The following is a 23,256-nucleotide window of genomic DNA, read 5'->3' on the forward strand; positions in this document are numbered from 1 at the left end:
GTGTCTCTGCCTGATATACAACCACTGATAAACATAATCGGATTTGATAAAAAGAAAAGAAAAAAAAACCTATACGAGTACGGATTCGAACCCAGAACCTCTGACACGCTTGGCAAAAGTTCTACCACTAGACCAATTAAATAGACACATGAATCTGAATTTGAAGACAAATTAAACCAAATGTACTATTTAAATTGAATTGTGTTACCAAAGCTTTTTTTTTTTTATTAAATTTGTATTATATTTACAAATTTTTATATTTTTATATTACATTATTAAGCTAAACCACCCCTGCTCATAGGCTACTTTTTTTTTTTTTTTTTTTTTTTAGAGACCCCCACAAAGATGAAATCATAATTCGAACCCTGTATAGCAGCGAAAATCACAAGTCATATTGCTAATAAAAGTAACATCATACCACTATTCTTCTCAGTACATCAAAATGAAGAATCTTTTTTTTTTTTTTTTTTTGCAAAATGATGTCAAAAGTCTAGCTAGACATCAGATACTTTTGCCATGATATATCACTTTTCATTAAAGCAGATACTTTTTGAGTGCACATAGCAAAGCAGTGTAGACAGAGTCATGTGGAAGGGCAGTGTACTGATGTAATGCTGAGCTAATAAACCTTTCTAGGAGGGAGAGCCATGATTCATAAACCCTTAAACCTTGAGTGCCATCATACAGGGTCGGATGTTGGCATCAAACAGACATCTGGAGGCCATAATGGCAAAATGACACTCGTCAAAGCGCCCTCGAAAGCAAATGGATAATTGTCATGAAATGTTAAAAGTGTTTCTGCTGTGTGAAATTTGATATGTTAATTATACACTACCATTTATAAGTCAGGGGTCGGTATGATTTTCTCTTAATCTCTTGATCAAAAATACAGTAAAAACAGAAATTTTGTGCAATATAATTACAATAGTTTTATGTAATTTATTCTTCTGATGCAAAGCTAAATTTTAAGCATCATTACTCCAGTCTTCAGTGTCACATGATCCTTCAGAAATCATTCTAATATGCTGATTTGCTGCACAAGAAACATTTATAAACATTTAAATGTTCAAAAGCACAACAATTATTTGATATAGAAATCTTTGTAACAATATGTCTTTTTTTTATTTGTTTTAACAAAAAAAAAGTACTGACCCCAAACATTTGAACGATAGTGTATATATGCATTTTTTACTACGTCATATTAATTGAAAGACTTCGTGAAATTTATGTAATGCAATATCTTCATATGCACAAATCAACAGTGCACTTCAGTGATCATATTTTCAGTACATTGTGATTTATAGTTAAATACAGTATTTTATTTAATACAGTATACAACTAGTCACAGAAATTCTGTCAAAGCAGTGAATCTCAACATGCATGAGTGGTCTTTAAATAAAAGTTCAAAGGTCTCTTAAGAACTGTAATTGAATGTAAGCAACAGTGAAGCACTGATTAGATGGCAGGCCTGCTCTCTGAAGTAAGCTTCTTTGCAATATGTTTTCAATGCACCGTAAGTCGAACCAGATGCTGATGTTATCCTTATTCTTAGCTTGAGAATGTCAAGTAAACCCATGTACATGAACAATGAATGTGAATCTTTTTATTCTTTCATAATTTCTGACACAACAATGATTAAATTGATAACTTGAAGGGATCTAATCTAATGCACCATTGCATTGTGATTGCTTTATAGCTTTTTGTGTTTACTCTCTCATCCTATTTATAAATGAACATTGCAGCCTTCAAACATCATATGCATAATCAATAAATAACAAATAAAAACATATAATGAAAACATATTTCATGAATTAATTATAAATTAATCAAAAAGCTCAATTACAAGCAGGTGGTGATAAAGAGATGAACGATCTATTGTTGCTATTTCACGGTGACAGTACCATACAATGATGGTTTAAGGTGGTATTTCCTTGGTACATGGTAAAGCATAAATAAATAAAAGCTGTAATACTTAGCGTACACTGTAATCTTTTGTAGGATAGCACACAAACTCCACAGATAAAACGCCCATTTCCAGGCAATTTAAGGTATTAAATATTACCTCAATATAAAGGTATTTAATTAATATAACGGATGCTATATTATACCAGGTGTGTTTCGGATTAGTCAAAGAATGTTAGTAATCAGAACTTAGAAATTATCAAAATCTATTTTCCAAAAGTGTTCTATCGCTTTTACCATCAACGGAACAGTCGGTCAGTTGTTGTTTCCAGTCGGGAACATTTCTCGTCGGACCAGTTGTGCATGACCAACAAATTTAGCGATAAACTTTGGTAGAATTTAAATCTAAATAAACATATAGTTATTTCAAAACGCGTGTAACGTTAAAATTTGACTGAATATTACTGTCACATCTGCGGCGTCCATACGCCATGCATTCAGAGTTTAAGTCGCTCTTTATTTTTGCACATATCGCGGTTTGTTTTGGTTTCATTTCTGCTGAATATCACTCTGTTTAAAGATGGCTGGACTGGAGCTGCTCTTCAACTGCGTATCAAACTCTATAACCTGTTCTCAAGATGCTCTGATCTGTTTTGTACACTGGGAAATAGTGAAAGGTGGCTATAAATGTCTCGGCATTGGAGATGATGTAAGTTAATGACGACTGATGATAATCTGTTATAAAAACTAGCAGTCTTGTGTACAAACTGAAATGTCATACTAAAAGACACTTTTTCACACTTAAAAAAAATGTCTGATTGTCATTGCAAATATCGAGCCAATAGGCATTTGCAGCAAATGCTTTACTGTTTTGTTTTGAAGGCGCGACGTAATAATTGCCTGCTTATGAAATATCAATTTTCCACACAGCCTAAAGATGGAGAGAAGTCGTCAGAACTGCTTCCACCCGGCTGGAATGAAAGCAATGAGCTGTATGCACTCAGATACAGATCAAATGATGACAGGTCAAGCCTTCTGCTCAAAGCCTTCACAGTGGATTCAACCCTGATCTTCAATTTAATGGTAATTCGGTTGTATTATAATGCAATGCATGTCGTGATTCACAGATGACAGAATAGTGTTCGACTGGATGGTTTTTAACACTTCTTTTTAATCTTTTGCAGGACTCCACGACAGAAAAAGTAACCGATCTCACAATTAACGTCAGTGAGTATGTTGATGAGGCCAATATGCAGACGTTTGAAAGGTTTGTGAATTTATTTCGTACAAAAAAGAAGTCTTTTATGCTCATCAAGCCTGCATTTATTTGAGCAAAAATACAGAAAAAAAAACAGTAATATTGTGGAATATTATTACAATTTAAAATAATGGTTTTCTATTTTAATATACTTTAATGTGTAATTTATTCCTGTGATGCAAAGCTGAATTTTCAGCATCATTACTCCAGTCTTCAGTGTCACATGATTCTTCAGAAATCATTCTAATATGCTGATTTGATGCTCAGTTATTATTAATGTTGGAAACAGTTGTGCTGCTTAATATTTTTTTGGGAACCTGTGATCATATTTTCAGGATTCATCGATGAATAAAAAGTTAAAAAGAACAGTATTTATTCAAAATAGAAATATTTTCTAACAATATAAATCTTTACTATATATATTTTTAATCAATTTAACACATCCTTGCTGAATAAAAGTATTAATTTCTTTCAAAAAATAAATAAAATAATAATTACTGACCTCAAAATTTTGAACGGGTTGGCTCAGGGTTAGGATTTGTTACAAAAGATTTCAGTTTTAAATAAATGCTGTTATTTATTATTATTATTTTACTTTTTATTCATCAAAGAAGGGTTATCCATCCGTGTCAGGTTATAAAAAAATATTAAGCAGCACAACTGTTTCCAGCATTGATAATAAATCAGCATATTAGAATGATTTCTGAAGGATCATGTGACACTGAAGACAGTAATGATGCTGAAAATTCAGCTTTGCATCACAGAAATAAATGATATTTTAAAGTAGGCTATATTATCAAACAGAAAACCATTATGTAATAATATTTTACAATATTTCCGAATTTTTGATCAAATAAATACAGGATTGATGAGCTTAAGAGACTTCTTTTCAAAAACATGATATTTTTACAAAAATTATTAGTTTTCCCACAGTTTTCTGAACATATGCAAACATTCTCTGGAAAAAAGCTCAATGCCAGTATATCTGTGATAGTGGCCATATTAAATGAGTAATCAGTTGAGGTAAATTAAAAAAGGTGATGCATTTTGTAACTTATTATTTTGCTTTCAGCGTGTTTAAGAACACAGATGAGTTGACCGCAAAGCTAAAGGCCTCACTGCTGCCCACTAAAAAAGAGGAGCGTCAAGGAAAGACAGAGAGGAAGACAGACAGTGAAAGAGCTTCAAACTTAAGGGACCCTCACCGGGATCCGCTCCTGATCCCAACCAGAGGCCCTTCAAACAGACAGCCTCCTAACTGGTGAGCGTTCATTCTCTCATTCTTGTTTTCATGCAATTTATACATTGGTTTTCAAGGGTATCAGCTTTCTAGAGGAATGTCTAGAGGTCATTTTCAGGTGCAGTGTGTGGAGATTTGTATAGCACAGTTATCCGACCTATCAGCACTCGAGCAGCCAGCTGTTGCTATGGTTACCGGCTCAGGTGATCCGAACTTCTGTTCAGTGAAAATATGCACTTTTGTGGTCTGTACTGTTTAATAACACAGCTAAACTATGAAATAAGGACCTTTTTTAGATGGTCAGTCTGCGTTTGTGTATTCATGGTCTGCACTGGGTTATTATTATAACTGAAACTAAAACCATATAAAAACATTTTTGTTACTTGAAATAAAATAAATCTTACCTGAAATAAAAGATAAAAAATTTCCCATTTTCATTTAGTTTAACCTCAAAACTAAAACTGAAATAAAAATCTATATAGACGCACACAACATAATTACAAAAAAAAAGAACGGAAAATGGAAAGTAGAAACATAAATCTAATTCGATATATTAATAAAAACTATAATAGTATCTCGATAATAAAATAACACTGGTCTGTATGACTAAGATTATTTTGGTTTTGTTATTTCATGAATGAAAAAGAAAAAGTGCAGTATTATTTATTTATTTAATTGTTAAATGCTGCAAAATGTCGTTATTAAAAATAATGCTGCAATCTATTCTGAGAACAGTGAATCCGCATGATAAAAGTTCAACCATGTTCTTAAAGTCACTATGAAATCAAAGTAGACAATTCTTATTATTATTATTTTTTTAATTAGAATTGTTTTATTCTTATTTATGGAATATAGCAGTGTTTATTATAAATGATCAACCGTGCACATCATATTGATATATATATTTATATATATATTTTTTTAAATTCATGTGCCCTCATAATCTTTAATCAAAGTAACTTCCCCTACCTCTCATCTCTTTTCTGATGACATTGGTGGAGGGCGGGGCAACCTGTCAATCACATGAGATCCACCAATAGCAAACCACAACCATCTAACTCTTAACTCTATATTATAACTCTATATTGCTATATTAACTAAGCAAACTATATTAATTCTAATATATTCAAATAGATCTCTCTGTGAGTTTGCCTGTAAATGAAGTTAATCTGTAAATGAATGTGTTTGTGTGTGAAGGACGTTATGGGGTGCGCTGGGACTTTGCGTGCGAGATTTGTATGTGTGTTGTGTAGGTGTCAGCTCATGTCCTCTGTCCTGTTTAATATTTCCCAGCGTGAGTCCTGCGAGTGCTCTCACTGCTGTACTGTGTCTATTTTTGAAGCACTGAGTGTTGTGGGTTTTGTGTGAGAGACTGGGGTGCGTCTCAATCAGCTCCCTAGTTCAGGAGTCAGGGCACTGATCAGGGAGGCGGACATTTTAAGGGCTGTCTCAATCGCAAAATCCTTCCAGTGCACTGAAACTTTCACTCCCTAAAAAGTCCATCACTATGAAGCCTAAACATAAATCACTTGAGCCAACTCACTACACATAATGACACACGATAGATGATTTTTAAAATACAAACCATAATTTCATTATATTTCAGCATGAATTAAACATCGCTGGACAGGAAATGAGCATAATCTATCTAACATGTATTGCTTATTTTCGGCTGAAGCGTTGCACGTATGTAACAAGCAAAGTATTTATCCTAATGTACTTTAAATAATATTAAAAAATTATCTTAGAAAGATATCAGTTCTGCTGTTGTTCATAGATACCAGTAGTGATGTTGTACAATGCAGTCGTTGTCTTGTCACCATCAGTGTGTAGTGAGCCATGCATGGTCCTTTCCAGTGCCTGAATTTGTGTACACTATATACTGATTGACGACAGCTGATTGAGACGCACCCCTGGGTGAGAGAGAGATGCCCAGTACCGGCACCACTTCCATCACACACAGACAGTTTGGGAGATTTAGTAAAGTCTGTTTGGTTGAAACCCACTCAAACAATTATATATTTATATTTTATATATAAACAAATATATTTTTGTAACATACGAGGAAGGAGCTGTGGGAGATGCAGCCTGCGCTGTGACCTTGATTTCCTGTTTTCTCTGCAGTCTCTATCAATAAAAAGTGGCAAAAACAAGAAAGAATAGTTTGCAGGGAGAAAGAGAAGAGGAAAGTAGTGGTTAGAGACTGTGGTGTTCTTAAGGTCATGGCAGAAACCCAGAGGTGGATTTCGGTGTTTGTCTTCCACTTCCCCTTCCTGGGTTCACGGTGACCCCTATCAGATTCTTTATGATGTCAGCGATTTATCGACTTGCTGTTGCTGTGGCCGTGATGTAATGCAGTCAAACAGACACTCAGAAAGTGTCCCGGGTTAAAGCCAAAGAGCCTGTAGCCTTTCAAAACACTGAGCCGAGTCACAGCCAGTCCACATTCTGCAGACGGAGATTCACAGGTTAAGCCAAATAATCTTCTACATACTGAACATTTATCAGTCAAACAACCATATGTTGTTGTTAAAAAAACTTGGAATTATACACACTTTATATTTTATTTAATTCAGTGACATTCAGAAAAAAAAAATACAATTTACTGTGTGTACAATACTATATATATATATATATATATGCACACTCTATCGTTCACAAGTTTGGGGTCTGTACAATTTTTTGAAGGAAATTAATACTTTTATTAAAAAAAAATGCATTAAATTGATCGAAAGTGACAGTAAAGACATTTATGGTGTTACAAAGGATTTATGTTTCAGGTAAATTACTTTATATTGAAAAACGTTATATTAACCAAAGAATCTAAAAAAAAAAAAAGTAGGATCATGTGACAATTCAGCTGTGCCACAGGAATAAATTACATTTTAAAATATATGAATTTGGGAAAAGTTATTTTAAACTGTAATAATATTTCAGAATGTTACTGTTTTTCTTGATCAAATAAATGCAGCCTTGGTGAGCAGAAGAGACTTCTTTCAGAAACATTTAAAAGAATATATTACTGACCCCAAACATTTGAACAGTAACATACAATAGTATTGTTAGTATTATGCAGTTCTATATAACATTAATATATATCACATTGATATATATACTGTATATGTTCAATACAGTGTAACGGAACGCTTCTGAAATGTCTCTCTCTGTGTGTGTTTTTTAGGCCTGACCCGATGGCTCCTTTCGCTGCAGGTGGTGCCGATCTGGATCCCTTTGGGTGAGAAATCCCATCACTTATTTGCCAAAACACTCATCTGTAAATGCGTCATGCTTGTTGACCTGTAGATTACAGACACAGAATCTTTCTTAGGGGGGTTTTCACACTGGTCATGTTTGCCACGATCCGAACCCGATCGGTTTGTTTCAGGCGCTCCTTGTAGAGTCTGGTTTCACACATTTGATTCTATCGAATCTTACGTCATCACAAACATGCATGATACAAGACAGAATCCAGTCAATATATTGTGCTTTTTTAAATTAATTTAGTGCTATTAAACACAGCAGTGAATGTGCGTCGCATGAACCCGGCTTTCTGCTGCTTGCAAACGGACGTCTTTGCTCCATATGCTAAAGGGTCCATATGACCGCTTTCACATTACCAATTTTTCATGCGAACCGTGCTGTTTCGAACTAAACTGCCAGTGTGAAAGTACCCGGAGATGTGCACAATGTCATTTTTGGACCACCCTTATGTATAATAAAACAGTTAAAAGGCATCACAGAACATTTAAGAATGAAAATGAATGAGTGTACCTTCAAGGAACGACCTTGCTCGCTGAATTATTAATAGTTCTTGTCTCTTGGTTCTTTCTCCAGGGGAAGGGCAGGAGGAATGATCGTCGATCCATTACGTGCCGGGTTTCCTCGCTCAGGGTTTGACCCCTCCTCTGGGATTCCTGGAGTCCTCCCTCCAGGCGCTGTGCCCCCTGGTGCCCGCTTTGACCCCTTCGGTCCGGTTGGGCGACACAGACCCGGGTAAGAGCTGTAATGGGATCTTTATTGCTGCCAATGATCTGAGTTTAGCTGTAAAACTGCACTTACCTCATTCACATCATATCCTCACCTCTAATGCCTTTCGTTTGGCTTTGTCTTTCAGGCCAGACCCTGATCACATGCCTCCACCAGGCTATGATGACATGTTCATGTAGAGTAAGGAGGACGCACTTACGCAACATCCCATAATTCTCACTGCTCTGCAGTCTTATGCACTTTGTGTTTGAATAAACTGTTGCGAAACAGAATTCCTTAAAAAAATAGCACAACTCGTTTTCATTTTGACATTGACAAAATAATTCAATTTTTCCCTCTGTTATTTGTGCTACTGACTTATTCTGCATTGGTAAATTAAACTGCTTTTATTCTGTCCCATTTCTCTGGTGTGATTGATCTCTTTCTGATAATAACTGCAAAGCAAGTTTATATATATATATATATAGCATTTCATACACAATGGTCATTCGAAGTGCTATACATAAAAGGAATTAAAAATAATCACTACAGATTATTAAGGAATAAAATTAATAATAAAAAAGTAAAAAATAAGGTTATAATAAAAATTATTTAATTTAAAAATAATTTTCAAAATAAATATAATTAAGAACAAATAAAACAAAAAGAGAATAAAAAGATCATGCAGTGCATCAGTAGGAAGCAGTGATATTTTATTACAATTTAGATACTATAATATTGAATTTATTTTATTTATGAAATTTCTCGTTTTAATTTTAATTTTAGTAAAAAATTTAGTAATTTTGTTGTGTTTTTGTAAATTGTATTATTTTTTTTTTATGAGTCTGTATTTTTTATTAATTCTAATTTCAGTTTTAGTTGTCTAAGTACATAAAGTTACTAAATAAATTGAGAAAATTTGCCTTGGCAAAAATTTTAAGTAACAAAAAATGTTTTTTATGGTTTTAAGGAAAATAATGATCAATGATGCAAACAGATTTATGCTGTAAAGCAACTCTAAAAAGACAATAGAAAAGACCAATCACATTTTCTTGAAAAAACAAAAAAAAGTTGGAGACATAGTTGGGCAAGAGTTGTAAAAATGGGGCCTCGCTTATAAAACATGCGTACGCACAGATTTGAACTTTGAGTGCGTGTACGCTAAAATCCACGCCAACTTTCATATTAATAAGAAAGTTTTTTGACATGGAAAAGTGCTTCTAGCCCCACATCAGGGTCTAAGCAGACGTACGCACTTTTCCTTGTGGCAGAGAAATCTAAGCAATTCTCTCGCGGTTCTCGAGTAAGGATTTGGAAGTTAGTGCTCGTTTATTTGTTAATGACATTAATTTGGCGTTGTTTACCAGGCGGAGCTCTGAAGCATTCCTTCTCTCAATCACTGACGTCATGTGTGAATTCGAGAAATGATTGTAAGATCAAATGTAGGAAGGTTTCTACGCAACATTTTCTAAATGAGGCCCTTGGTGTGGTTGCACTTCAGGCGACCCGAGTTTGAGTCCCGGCTTGAGATCTTTTCCCGGTCCATATCCCCTCTCTCCCATGATTTTCTGTCTGTCCTCCTACTGTCCTAACTAAATAAAGCCAAAAATATATACTTTAACCAAGTCATCTGAAAAGTTACGACTGCTTTGATTTGTGTCAGGGCTTTCCTCCTACATGCAGCTGCAGTGAACTCTATCACTAGTCTCTATAAAGTACCAACAGATGAATGCAAAGCTTCTGAGATGGTTGATTCAGTGAGAGGAACATGAAGAAGCAGATGCAGTGGAAATCAATGCCTGTTATGTCCACAGTGAGTCATGATGTCCGCAATGTCAGTGTGACTGTCCTTTACAGCCAGAGATGAAGACACTCGAGTGTCCTCTAGGCATGACTGCACTACAATAGTGGATATCACTGGGAGAAGTAAGTGCTTATTTGTTAAGGGAATTTAGAAGATATAGATCTGTTAGTCACAATAGAGTGAAAATACTTCTGTGCTTCACATTTAATGTGAAAATGTGTTCCACAAAGTGCCCAAACACTTTTAAACATCAAAGAAAGCAATCGAGTCTCTTCAGAAATATGGATTAGTTTTACGATCTCTTTATGAACTTTTTGAAGAGTCAAAGTGTCAGTTGCGTAGCTGTCAATGGAGGGACAGAAAGCTCTCAGATTTCATTAAAAAGATCTTTATTTGTGTTCTGAAGATAACAGAAAGTCTTATGGGTTTGGAACGACATGAAGGTGAGTAATTAATAACAGAATTTTCATGTTTGGGTGAAATAACCCTTTAACTTTGATCATCCAAAGGTTTGATCATCCAACTCTTTAAAAATGTTTTGCTTGAGAAGTGTGCTTGTTCTAACTTTTTAATCAAATAAATGGGTCTTTTGTTTTGTTGTGCAATGATATTCAGACATTTTAAGTGATGCATTTGTCCCATGCGATTCTTTAAAGTTCTTCGGCGTTCCATGTATCAATTCAGTCAGACAGGCATAGCAACAAAAAAGATTTATTTCACGCATGGAAACAGTATAAAAAGGTGACACGTTTGCCTTAAACACACATGAAGTGGTTACAGACTTAAAATGCACAGCTGACATTGAACACATGCAATTCAAACACCCCTGCTCTCCACATTAAAAAAACAGAGTGATTGGCCCAAAGTACCGCGGTACTGCATTTATAACAGTCTGTTTGGTTCACACAAGTATTATGCACATCATTAAGCCTCTGCGGTGTTTGTAATTCTCAAGGATTTCTAGGAACTCTTTCTGGCCTGTCTCCATGATTAACCTTCACAGATTGTACAACAATGATCATTTTAACAAAGATGAGCAGCTGCTTCTAATCAGCCCAAACAACCATACAAGCCCCATAATTGTGCTCGTTTGGATAGCGTACTATCATACTACTCTTACTATTTCTGCAATATATGCACATTTTTTTTGTATGCATTAAATACACGGATGATCTACTATATTTGATCAAATGTGCAGTACACAATTGTATTGAAATAATCACATTTATTCAGGAATTATCAATGCTACTCGCTGAATATAACATGCAATATGGTGAGGCTGTTTTTTTTAAGTACACTACCGTTCAAATATTTGGGATTGTTATGATTTTAAAATGTCTCTTATGCTCATCAAAGATGCATTTATTTGATCAAAATACTGTAAATTTGTGATATATTATTACAATTTAAAATAACTATTTTCTATGTGAATATATGTTAAACTGTAATTTATTCCTGTGATCAAAGCTGAATTTTCAGCATCATTACTCCAGTCTTCAGTGTCACATGATCCTTCAGAAATCATTCTAATATGATGATTTGCTGCTCAAGAAACAATCTTATTAATTTTTTTGTAGAAACCATGATACATTTTTTCATGATTCTTTGATGAATAGAAAGTTTTTGAAAATGACAACTATATTTACTGTCTCTTTTGAACAATTGAATGCATCTATGCTGAATAAAAGTATTAATTTCTTCATTTAAAAAATCGTACTGATGCCAAACATTTAAACAATAGTGTAAGTATACTAATATTCCACTCTCAATAGAGTCAATGTGACTTGCTCAGTTCAAGCTGTCGTGTTGAAAAAGTGTTACAACATTTCATAATGCATTTTAATGACATTCACATTCATATAGGGGCTTGTGCGTGAGCAATGTGATCAACAAGATAATTCTTAGTGTGCTCAATACTAGATCCTCTGTGCTTACAAGACAATACTTTACACAACCGAAGACATGAAAACAATTTACCACTTTCCTTTCTCCTTATAACTTTACACCACACCACACCATAACCAACATCTTACAGGTAATACATGACAGATATATTTACTATAATTTAGGGATGCAATGAGAAACGTGATGGCGTCAAAGAAAGATTACAACAAGTCCATTTCACTTTAATCAGCATTTAAACAGCACTTAAGTTAGTGATGCATCAAGCAGCATGTGAACGCATCACACTTTACACCACCAAACAACATTATATAGTCAATTTCAAACTATCTTTAGACTTTAGTAAATATATTGTGTAAGGAATATTTAATACGCTGGAATGTTAGATAAATGATAGTATGTAACATACTCTCTCTCTCTGATACAATGTGCTCTCATTAACCATTTGATTTAGCGTTATATTTACAATCTTGTTGAAATGTTACTTTGTGTTTTTTTTTTAAGCTAATCCATTATTCTACAGTGAATCACTTGCATTCTGTTAATCAAGTGCATTTTTGAAACTCTATCGACACAATGTGAATTTTGCTTTCCCCTATCTTAACTTTATATACCAGTTACCACTTCCATTAATACCATTATAAAGCTGTTCTGCACAGAGCGATATAGTGAGTGTGTATATTGGACGCCTCACACCAGGAAATATATAATTGCAGGCCAGGGTGATCTTTACTACATCTAAGACATGTAAGACATCTGCTCTTATTAGGTTTCTGCTTAGTTTTGATTACAATCTCTGAATAGTGTACTAATAGAAAATAGTTAGCAGTAAAACCAAACCACGGTGCAGGCAGCTTCATCAGGGATCAAGTACACACAAATGTCTAATGTAACCTGCTTATGTGCTATTACAATAACTTTGTTTTAAACGGGGTGATGAGCATATTCTTAAAGTGCCCTTATTATGCTACTTTAATGGTTCCTAATTTTGGAGGTCTCCTACATCAGGTTTACATGCATCCAAGGTAACCCCCTTCCCCCCCCCCGTAATTTTCTCATAATATGCTTTGCAGCATCACCTTTTTTCAGTGACTGAAAAGGTTTGATAAAGGATTTGGTCTCTATAAACCCCGCCTTTCCGAGACCTACTCTGCTCTGATTGGTCAGATGGCCCAGGCTGTTGTGATTGGTGTACTGCGGAAACAAAACAACCATTTACCATATCTGAATTTCAGCTCTTTCACAGTGATATGAACTGGCGTAGTTTTTACCGTATCAATTTCGACGCAAGTCCTCACCCTTTAGAAGTGCATGAAAAGTGAATTTGCTTTCGCAGAGCAGAAAACAGCGTCTTCTCGACGTGTCGACAACACGAACCAAACTCTTCCAGTCTCAGCTACAACTACAGTGTTTGAGGGAGGGGAAAAGTAGAGCCACTGAAAACTATAGATGGGCATTATGCAAATATACGCAAAACCTACGTAGGTTTGTGCATGAAAGTGAGACTGGAATTACTGATGACTTGTTTCAGGCAGTTCAGAATTGATTGTTTTTTTTAGGAGACAATAACTCTTACATTCACAAACACTGCATGAAAGGTACAATCTAAAAAAGCATAATAGGGGCACTTTAAAGCATACAGTAACCTAAATCTGTTGTGTCATTGAGAAGACAACAACATTGTCATATACATATATATATATTTCTCTATTGGAATCTATGCATATTGCACCATTACAGTAAAACTTCACATTTTTGTTAATTGTTAGCACAAATCTACTAAAGTACCATAATGACAGATATTGTAAAATAGATATCTTGATTAAAACATTAAGCATTCATATGTCTCTTCCCTTGGTTGCGGTACATAGTCCTCTACTCCAAGAACGTGGGTTGATGACAACGAGCAAGTGTGTGACACATATACAAAACACCAACAGTAGACAAATACAAACAAGCCAATGTTTGTGTTCACGGTGAACATTTGTAACGTCTTAAGGCATATTGCATCCTTGGATAATAATAGCTTGTATATATTGCACTCATAGTGTCTTTAGTGATGTTATAGGTTATACAGACATTTATTTCAAGTTTTGTAAAGTAGCAGATGGCGGTTTGTTCTGCAGCATGTTAAGTTATTATGAAGCTTCACCATTGTGCTTTCATTCACTTGTCTTTTGAGTCTTTAGCATCGCTTTTGCACCATCACATTATGTGTTTTGCGTGTTTGCCTACAAAAATGATTAAAATGGTTAAAATGATGCCAGTGCTCGCAGGGCAGCATGAACAAGTTAGCGTATATGAAAACATGACACATTTTGCCCCAGAATTAAATGGGAAAAATAAGAATGTATATTTTGGCACAAAGAAAATGAAGCCTGGTTTAAGAGCATCGATTTTAACATTACATTAATGAATCATTTTGTAGTAAAATGAGAATGTCCATGAGAGGTTTCTTTCATTTCAAACTTTGTTTTGTAGAAAATATAATTTTCAAAGCCACTGACATTGAAATTTGACAGATGGCGCCTTTGCAATATATGTTAATTGCATATTGAATCATGAATGGTATTTGTTTTCTATTTATTCATATTATATAGCCTTGTGCATTGATCGCCGTTGTCATGTCCACTTATTATACGCAACTTGGTTCTTGTTTTAGTCGCTTATAAATGTGGACAGTCATGGGTTACTGGGCTTATCTATTGGGTAAATGCATCTTTTCCCTTTCATAACTGAGTGTAAATATAAAAGAATATAATAAAAATGTTATGCTGATTGTAATAATTGTTTTTATGTTGATCAATTCAATTGAGCAATTATTCTATTTTCCTAATATTATTAGTATTTGCTTAGTGTTTAGTGAGGAAATTTGCTTTATTTGGGCTATTTTTTATTTTATTTTATTTTTTAACAAGTTGCTTTTTGAGATCTGGCAACACAGCAGACAAAATAGACGGATGCTGAGTGTCATGGCTACAGCAATGAGACGTTTCATTTACTGATAATTGAAGCCAAAACCGTAAACTTACCTAAACATGTTATTTATGCTGCCTTGCAAGCACTATTTCCTTTTGGGAATGCAAATGTGTTTAATCAATGTGATTCAGTTGTGCTACGTGTTTAGTGTTTCCGAAGGAACCTGATTACCGTTCGCGGCGTCGGCGGTGACGTTCGGTTCACATTCCACGAGCGTCTCCCTTCCATCACCTTCAGCTAGCTGCCTCATCCTCATATTAATGGATCCATAAGATTTCATGGGTCTTCTAGCGAAAGTCCTCCGCCGATACAGTTCCCCTTTGCATATAGACACCATTAACAAAACGGATAAGAGCATTCCTCCCAGAGTTAGCAAACCAAGTCCCGCAATAATGCATTTGTCGAGGTGAGAACCGAGTTGTGCATAATACATCTCTAGTTTCTCCATCTGGCGCGCTGTCACTTGGTCCGGGTTGACTTTAGCCTCTCTTGGGATTGTATATGCGATTACCACTAATATGATTCCGCTCACGAGGAAAACAAGCGCGAAAATGAACCCGTAGTCCACCGACTGATCGTTGTATTCAAGCTCAGGTTCGTCTTCAGTGCGCGGTGACGGGACTTCTCTCTGAATAGGCAGCGGATTTGACTGATAGTCAATTCCAGATGTTCTGGAGGTAACGCGGATCCTCGTTCCCGGGTCCTCATCCTCAAACGATGCGTTTTCGATGCCGGTGGCCGGCCGTGGTCCTGAGGAGGCCTGAGGAGGTTCTCGCCTGCTCCCATCCCCCAGTTCACGGAGCTCCACAGCGTTCAGGGACTCCATCGACACTGAGCGCTTGCACTCATGTTCAATCAAATGCCTCTTGTTTCACCTTCGAAAGAAAACATAGCCTACATTACGCTTTGAACAGCGAAGGCATAAAATAGACATCTTTGGAATGTTTAAAAACACAAACTAGGCCCTGTTTACACCTGGTTTTCGATAAGATCACAAGTAGATGAGGGAGACATTCCGGTTTACACCTGGTGTTTTAATTCATCTCTTTTGTCCACATTTTAAACCACTTCTGTCCTGATTTCTTCAAGGGGAGAGTATATGGGCAAGTAAATGTAGGGGCCTTTTTTCCAGATCTAATGGACAAAATAAGCTGAAGACGGATAAACAAGCGGAGAGCGGCAGCTTTACTTTCTGCTCTGACAGCCACAAGACCAGCCGAACGCTGTGAGTTTGTGTTAGAAATCAGGAATGGTGAGAGAACATTGTGCTTGGTACGTTTTTCGACTTTAAACCAAACTCGGATCTTCAGCAAACAAAGTTTGAATCCCGTCTAGCTAGTGTACTTCCATAATGTTTTAGGTCAGTAGGCGGAGAGTAGGCGTCTTTTGTGGCTGTTTGAATGCATTCGAACATATGAGTGTTTACACTACGAAAGCAATCCGGTTGAATGCGTTTTCGACTATCTCTGAAAGTGGACAAGGTCAAAATGTTTTATCCCCCGTTTGCACCTGTATTTAGAGTCATCCACTCGTGATCTGATCGAACAAAACTCATCTTAATACCAGATGTAAACAGGGCATGAGAGTCCATTCTAAAGGACATCAGGTTCCTATGTGTGTTTCAATTTTTTTTCACAAAGTAAATCTATTACACTTATTGACAAAAACATATTTAAAAATTATACATGGCAGCCTGTGACATATCTGAAAACTTTGTTTATCACTGTAAACAAAATAACTGCACTACTGTAAATCTGCTGAATGTGGTTTCAGTAATCATCATACAAACTGTTCCCAAAATTCAGATTACCTTTAGACCATGTCTGACAAAAGTAATCAAACTGATAATACTGGTGGTATTCAAAACCGATTCCCTGGCTGTGCATCAACAAGAGAAGTATAAGTGTAGAAGCATGTTTTCATGGCTTAAGGATTGAAATTCAACTTGTCTTTGTCTTTGGAAACATGTCAAAGTTGGGATGTGTGGCAGAGTAATAAAATAAAACTTGAGCTTGTTACCAAAATGTTACAGGTTAGATTCGGCAGAGGCCAATCCAAGAGCCTCAACTGTCTGGTTACCAACATTCTTCAAAATATCTTCTTTTGTGTCCAGTAAGAAAGAAATTCATACAGGTTTGAGGGTGAACAACTTGAGGGCGAGTAAATGCTGACAGAATTTTCATTTTTGGGTGAACTATCCCTTTAATGATCTCACACAGTTGATGTGTGTTTACAGTTAAGGGATTAAAATGTCACATTAGCAGCATAACTCTGATATTGATCTAGTGGTTTCATTAATGTATTAAATAATAACACTGAATTGAATCAACATTCAATCACTGCAAGCTATTTTAAACAATTGCCACAATACTGTATAATGTTTTTTGTGGGTAAATGGATGGGAAATTGGGAATAATTTAAGATTAGACAGGTTATATATAAAAAACGACAGAATATCCAAAAGTAATGTATCATAAATGATTTCTGTACATAAGCAGAGGAAAAAGAGATTTCATTTTATATAGTGGACCTAACCAGCTAAGAGGGAATGTACACAGAGCTGTACACATACAAACCTATGTTATTAGCGAACATTCTTCAAATAATGTTAATGGAATGTTAATTCAAATTATGTGGTATTTAATAATATTCTCAAAACATTATTTATAAGTTTAGATGTTCATCTAACATTTTTAAATGTTACTATTTGTTTTAGAATGTTCAAAGAACATCCCATAAGAACATTCCAATTATCCCACACAATGTAAAATGATCAAATGGAATGTTTCATTAACGTTCGCATAAGCAAGAAAGAATTTAAAACATTTTTTTTTAAATGGACATTCTGAACAGAGAACATTCAGAAATAATGTTTTCGTAACTTAACATGAACTTTAGCAACACGTTCTTCGTTAGCCTACGTATTCATAACGGTGTGATTTTCACACCCACCTCCCCAAAGTAAAATATGGAGGGTGGGGTCGGTGTGAAGTTATTATTTTTTCATACAAGTATATAGGATTATAAAAGACAGATTACAAGAGAGATTATATTTCGTCGCGTGCGCATGGCAGGTAACCATGGCAACCACTGCGATACGTTTAACAGGCAAAGGTCATTATGCATCACTTTATCATACAATCACCACAACTAAAATCTTTAATTTAGGCTACTTTAAGATTACTGTGATAGTGGACGCTAATAGTCTAACAATTTGCATATCGATTGCACCTCGAAAATTACCTTTACATTTACCATTAATCAACTGTCAGATGTTTAAAATTAATTTTTGAAAATTCGAAAATGATTTAAAATAGCCCGTTCCCCCTTAAAGCCAAAGTCTATTTCGCTGTCTATAAATGTGCACATACACAAGAAAAACAACATAAAGAAAGACGGTAATGTAGGAAACATGTCAATTTGACCAATTATATATGTTAAAAAAAATACAATTTAAAGAAATAACCCCGACATTCAACGTCATCTCTCAACCCATACACTAATTTCTTACATTTTTTGTAATGCCATGGCATAAACTAAATTAGATTTAACTGTTAATTTACAACAGGCTGTTTGTTTCTTTGTTCACAGTGATGGTTTTGCATAAAAAAATCTCTGGCCTGTTTTACCTGAAAGAAGCAGTGATGACCAGGAGGACTTGGGCTTGTTTTTGCGACACATTTGTAACGAATAAAAGAGACCCTAATAACACACAACACAAATTAGAGGTCTGGACAATGTGTAGAGACATGCCATATAATTCTGCTCCAGATGATTTACCACAGACTGGCCCATTTTACCTGACTTCACCCTGAATACGCGTAAAATCTCATTCCTTGAGAGCGAGCGATAATAGCGTCAGGCGCGTCGACTATTATTTACCCGTGTAAAAGCTCACATTATCGCGTTCTGTGCGTTTATGGCTTCAGATATGACCTTGTAACACCTCAAGAGTTTTATGTTTCTATTTGAATATTTAACAACCAGGCTTTAACAAAAGACAAATGTAGCGTGCGACCAACACCTCCTAATATATTTGCTGTGATTGGTATAAAGAGAAGGCGCACTCACCTCCAGGCGCGAGCGCGATCGCTCCACAGATATCATAGTAACGGTGGGATGCTGACAGGAAGATCTCGAGGGGAGATTTAGCCATGCGCGACACAAACACGGTCATTTTCAGGCAGCATTAAACACAAATGAAAAAAACGTCAGACTATTCGTCATTATGAACGACACAATATACAGCTGTCGATGCACATTTTGCGTGGTTCTGAAGTGCACCTTTAGTATGCACTAGATCAGCTTCAATGGTGTCTGTTAAGATGCCCACATCAAGGATGTGGTATAGGTTATGTTTAATTATTAAAAATGCCACTATTAGAATTGATTTTGCATGCTGTCAGGGCTTCTGGCAGACTTTTTGCTTTGAATTGCATATTATATTCAATTATATTTTATTTATAGTCAGTAATATGATTTATATTTACACACACACACACACACACACTCAGTTTTGCTATCTTTGTGGGGACTCTCCATAGGCATAATGTTTTTTATTGGCTTCTGTTCAGACATATTCTATCCACTTACACTAACCCTACCCATCACAGAAAATGTTCTGTATTTTTACATTTTCAAAAAAAAAAAAAAAAAAAAAAAAAATCATCATTTAGTATGTTTATTAATCCATTTCCCTCATGGGGACCGCTGGCTGGTCCCCACAATGTATGTGATTATTTTCAGGTTTTACTATCCTTGTGGGGACATTTGGTCCCAAAAATGCAAAATAAACCTGTACACACACACACACACACACACACACATTGCTTTTCTAATTAGTTCCCAGTCTGAATGGTGCACAAATCAAATGGATGCATCATAAGCACTAAAAACCAGGTGTTGGACCAATGGCATCAGTAGACATATAGGTGAGCAAAACACATTAGTTTGCTTTATTATACAAAGATACACATTTTTTCTTTCAACCTTACAGCAATAATAAACACCCTATATCCGATTTAGAAAACGGGCGTGATGATGGGTTGACTAGTAGATTGATACAAAAAACATAGTATTTTTGGACACACTACTTTGGTAAAAGGGCATGCGTATGCAATAAAACAAACTGAGAGAGAAATGCTAAAATAACGATATAAAAATGAATCTTTGTTCATTTCCATCTTAGACAGTGAATGAATTTTCATCAGGCATCTTTGGGACACAGGCCGTCGGTCGGGTCCTTAGAGTTTCACAAATCTACGCAATCACCTGAAGAGCTCAATGGCGACGGCGTATATGCACGATCGGGATTGAATTTAAAGAATGGCAGGTCTGAACATGATCATTTCAGTCTTTTTGAGTTTTAAAGCTTGCTTATTTGACACTGCCAAAAGTATATATGTTTACATTTGTGGTCGGAAAGTTTATTTTCGGGTAACACCTAGCCACATGCTAGATATCCGGTTAGCAATCAAGCTAACATCACAATGTTTTTATTGTTCATGTGTTTTTTTCCCCTATTTTTTTTTTTTTTTTACATGATTTAAAAATCCAAGACTTTTTGGATATGTTCATAATTAACTATAATGTCACACTACTTGCCAGCTTTATAGCTTTTTGTTGTTTATTGTATATCATTCGTGTAAACGGTGTGGGAAGTCAAAATGGGAAATTTAACTCGCATTTAAAATGTCGGGGGTGTGCAAAGAAGAACAATTATCCAAACACAAAGTGAAATATTGAAAGTGTACATAATTACAATACCTCACTAATTATTAAATTTGTATCTTTTTTTGTTATGTTTAGTCGATCCTTCGTGTAAACAGTGTAAGGAATGCCAGTCTAAATTGGGAAACGTTTATCATTTTCTTAAAAAACTGGGTTTTTATTACATGTTTTGCCTTTTTGTCATACTCCTAAACATTTTAATGAAAAGAAAAATCAAAACATTAACTGAACAATTGGATATGTCCATAATTAATTGTCACACTAGTTGCCAAATATCTATCACTTTTGTAGATTGTCAGTCCTTCATGTAAACAGTGTAATATCAGTCTAAATGGGGGGAATATATATATGGTTGTTTTGCTTTTTTAAAAAAAATATATATATTGCACACCCCTAAATCTTTTAAATGTATGCTAAGCTACTAAAATAGCCTAACTGTTCCAGTATGAGATTGTCTATTAAATCTTCCTCTTCTGAAACATTTGATGAAATCGAGCGTTTAACTAGCGCCAGTCACATATACGACTTAAGGTGCTGTCGTGTTTATGCAGATAGAAGTCAGACTCAAGGCCAGGAACTAAAAATAGCCTTCAGCTGCACGATTTCTTAAAATACACACACGGATCGCTTTGACCTCGGTTCCTTATAAGGTGGTGTGAGTCGAGTATCAAATTGTTTTCTCTTTCTCTCTCCTTCTCCAAAGGCCTCGCCTGGTATTTGGATACTGTGTCTAATCCCTTGCAGATACACAGGGGATTTGTGATTGTGTAGCGTCACGTCGGATATCTGAGCTCAAACTAGGCGGCCCCCTCACGCAGAGACCATGTACTGCCTCCAGTGGTTGCTCCCGGTCCTCCTGATCCCCAAGCCGTTGAATCCAGCACTGTGGTTCAACCACTCCATGTTCATGGGCTTCTACCTGCTCAGCTTCCTGTTGGAGAGGAAGCCGTGTACCATTTGTGCCTTAGTCTTCCTGGCGGCGCTGTTCCTCATCTGCTACAGCTGCTGGGGAAACTGCTTTCTGTACCACTGCCACGATTCTCCACTGCCGGACTCCGCACACGACCCCAGCATTGTGGGCACCTAGACTCGGTTTTCACCCCCAGACCCCGGGCCGCCTCAACCCGGACTGATAGTAGAAGAGCCACGGGGAATGCTGGGAAGTTTCAGTTCGCCCTACCCATGTTGAAAACCGCTGTAACCCGTAACAAAGCGCCCTCGCTCCCTGACTTGAGTCTCCTCCCCGCGGCGAAGGGCGTCTGAAGCTTGCATGGGTTCCATTCTCGTTGTGTTCGGTGCACTTTTTCATTTCTGAATGCTGAATTTTTCCAAAGGGGTAGATGATAATGTGTGTGCGTGTGTATACGTTGGTATATTGCGATTTTGGGTGTCAATAATCAGTATGAGTCCAAGTGTTAAGCGGATAAACTGCGGATGAATTTTGTTGTGTACGTTGAGCTGAAGGCGTGCTTATACACTGCTGAGTCAGCTCAAATGCTGTCACCACTTTTAATTCAATAAAGTTTCTAATGATCAAAGTCCAGCTGCTGTGTGTGTGTGTGTAGATGAAAAAGTGTCGTCTTTTTGACAGTGTGATGCTATAAAACGACTTCATAACAGCTGTGTGGATCACTCATGAAATAATTTTTTTCCATCCAAAATAAACATGCATTTCTCAGGGGAAATTTCTTGGTTGAGCAAAAACAACTCATAGTGCAGGGCGAGTCTCATCAAAGCAGTTTCACTCCACAGACCGGGGGCCTGTACCGTGATGGTAGTTGAACAAACTCAGGGTTACACGGTTAGTTTTGAGTTGACAAAACCGAACCAATCCATCCAGGCTACCATGATGCTGATGATCAACTTTCTCTGTCAACTCAGGCTTTGATCCTGAGTTTAGGTGTGACATCAGTAGCGAACAGCCAATCACATGCTGAGAAAGTGAAACTGAGATTCATTTTTCAGGAGAGAAGCAGCGCAGAATATTACGAGATAAAAAAAAAAATTACACAGCAAGAAGAAAATCGCTGTCTATGAAAGGACAACTAAAATAAAGTCTTGCTATATCAGTGCACGTAAAAGTTGTGAAGTTAGTTTATACATTTGATAAAGGTAGAGAATGTAACATTTAAGCTCACATGTAGTCATTTTATAGCTTTATTTGTTGATTCTAAAGCGTATTTATATTACCTTTACATATTTATTCAATTAAACTGCGTAATGATAATTAATAAACTAAAATTGTACATGTGTGATTGATTAAGGGTACAATAGTTACATAATTTTGTATGATTTAGATATTTTTTTATTATTCTTAATAAGCATTACTAAAAGCCGGACGATTTTGTCTTTAAAAATCATTTGCTGTGTAGTGACCTTTAATTTGGAGTGGAAACGGGTGGAGTGACTTCATCGCTTCAGACATGTGTCACTTTGCTCACAGCTGATTGGTCCAAGTTCGGTTTGCAACCTCTT

At 36.0% G+C, this 23,256-nt stretch overlaps 3 protein-coding genes across 5 annotated transcripts; 2 read left to right on the forward strand and 1 right to left on the reverse strand.

Moving 5' to 3' along the window:
• Positions 1-1,841: 1,841 nt before the first annotated feature.
• psmf1 (proteasome inhibitor subunit 1) lies at positions 1,842-8,786 on the forward strand. 3 transcript variants are annotated; one of them, XM_081381017.1, is made up of 8 exons: positions 1,842-1,934; positions 2,483-2,611; positions 2,833-2,985; positions 3,087-3,169; positions 4,233-4,421; positions 7,582-7,635; positions 8,235-8,393; positions 8,515-8,786. In XM_081381017.1, exons 2-8 carry the CDS (start codon positions 2,483-2,485, stop codon positions 8,564-8,566), a joined length of 819 nt encoding a protein of 272 aa, XP_081237143.1. In that variant the 5' UTR covers positions 1,842-1,934; the 3' UTR covers positions 8,567-8,786. The 3 variants fall into 3 exon arrangements, with proteins under 3 accessions (XP_081237143.1, XP_081237142.1, XP_081237141.1); XM_081381016.1 differs by having other exon boundaries at positions 1,846-2,048; XM_081381015.1 differs by lacking the exon at positions 1,842-1,934 and having other exon boundaries at positions 2,105-2,611.
• A 6,401-nt stretch (positions 8,787-15,187) lies between these two features.
• On the reverse strand, positions 15,188-15,877 carry tmem74b (transmembrane protein 74B; the record flags this gene model as incomplete). The annotated part of the gene is made up of 1 exon (XM_081380412.1): positions 15,188-15,877. The coding sequence occupies one exon, from the start codon at positions 15,875-15,877 to the stop codon at positions 15,188-15,190; it is 690 nt and encodes a 229-aa protein (XP_081236538.1).
• A 4,374-nt stretch (positions 15,878-20,251) lies between these two features.
• Positions 20,252-22,011, forward strand: blcap (bladder cancer associated protein). The gene is made up of 2 exons (XM_081380460.1): positions 20,252-20,383; positions 21,485-22,011. The coding sequence occupies exon 2, from the start codon at positions 21,605-21,607 to the stop codon at positions 21,866-21,868; it is 264 nt and encodes an 87-aa protein (XP_081236586.1). The 5' UTR covers positions 20,252-20,383; positions 21,485-21,604; the 3' UTR covers positions 21,869-22,011.
• The last annotated feature ends 1,245 nt before the right edge of the window (positions 22,012-23,256 follow it).

Source organism: Scardinius erythrophthalmus (assembly GCF_964197995.2).
Source record: "Scardinius erythrophthalmus genome assembly, chromosome: 12".
NCBI classification, from domain to species: Eukaryota; Metazoa; Chordata; class Actinopteri; order Cypriniformes; family Leuciscidae; genus Scardinius; species Scardinius erythrophthalmus.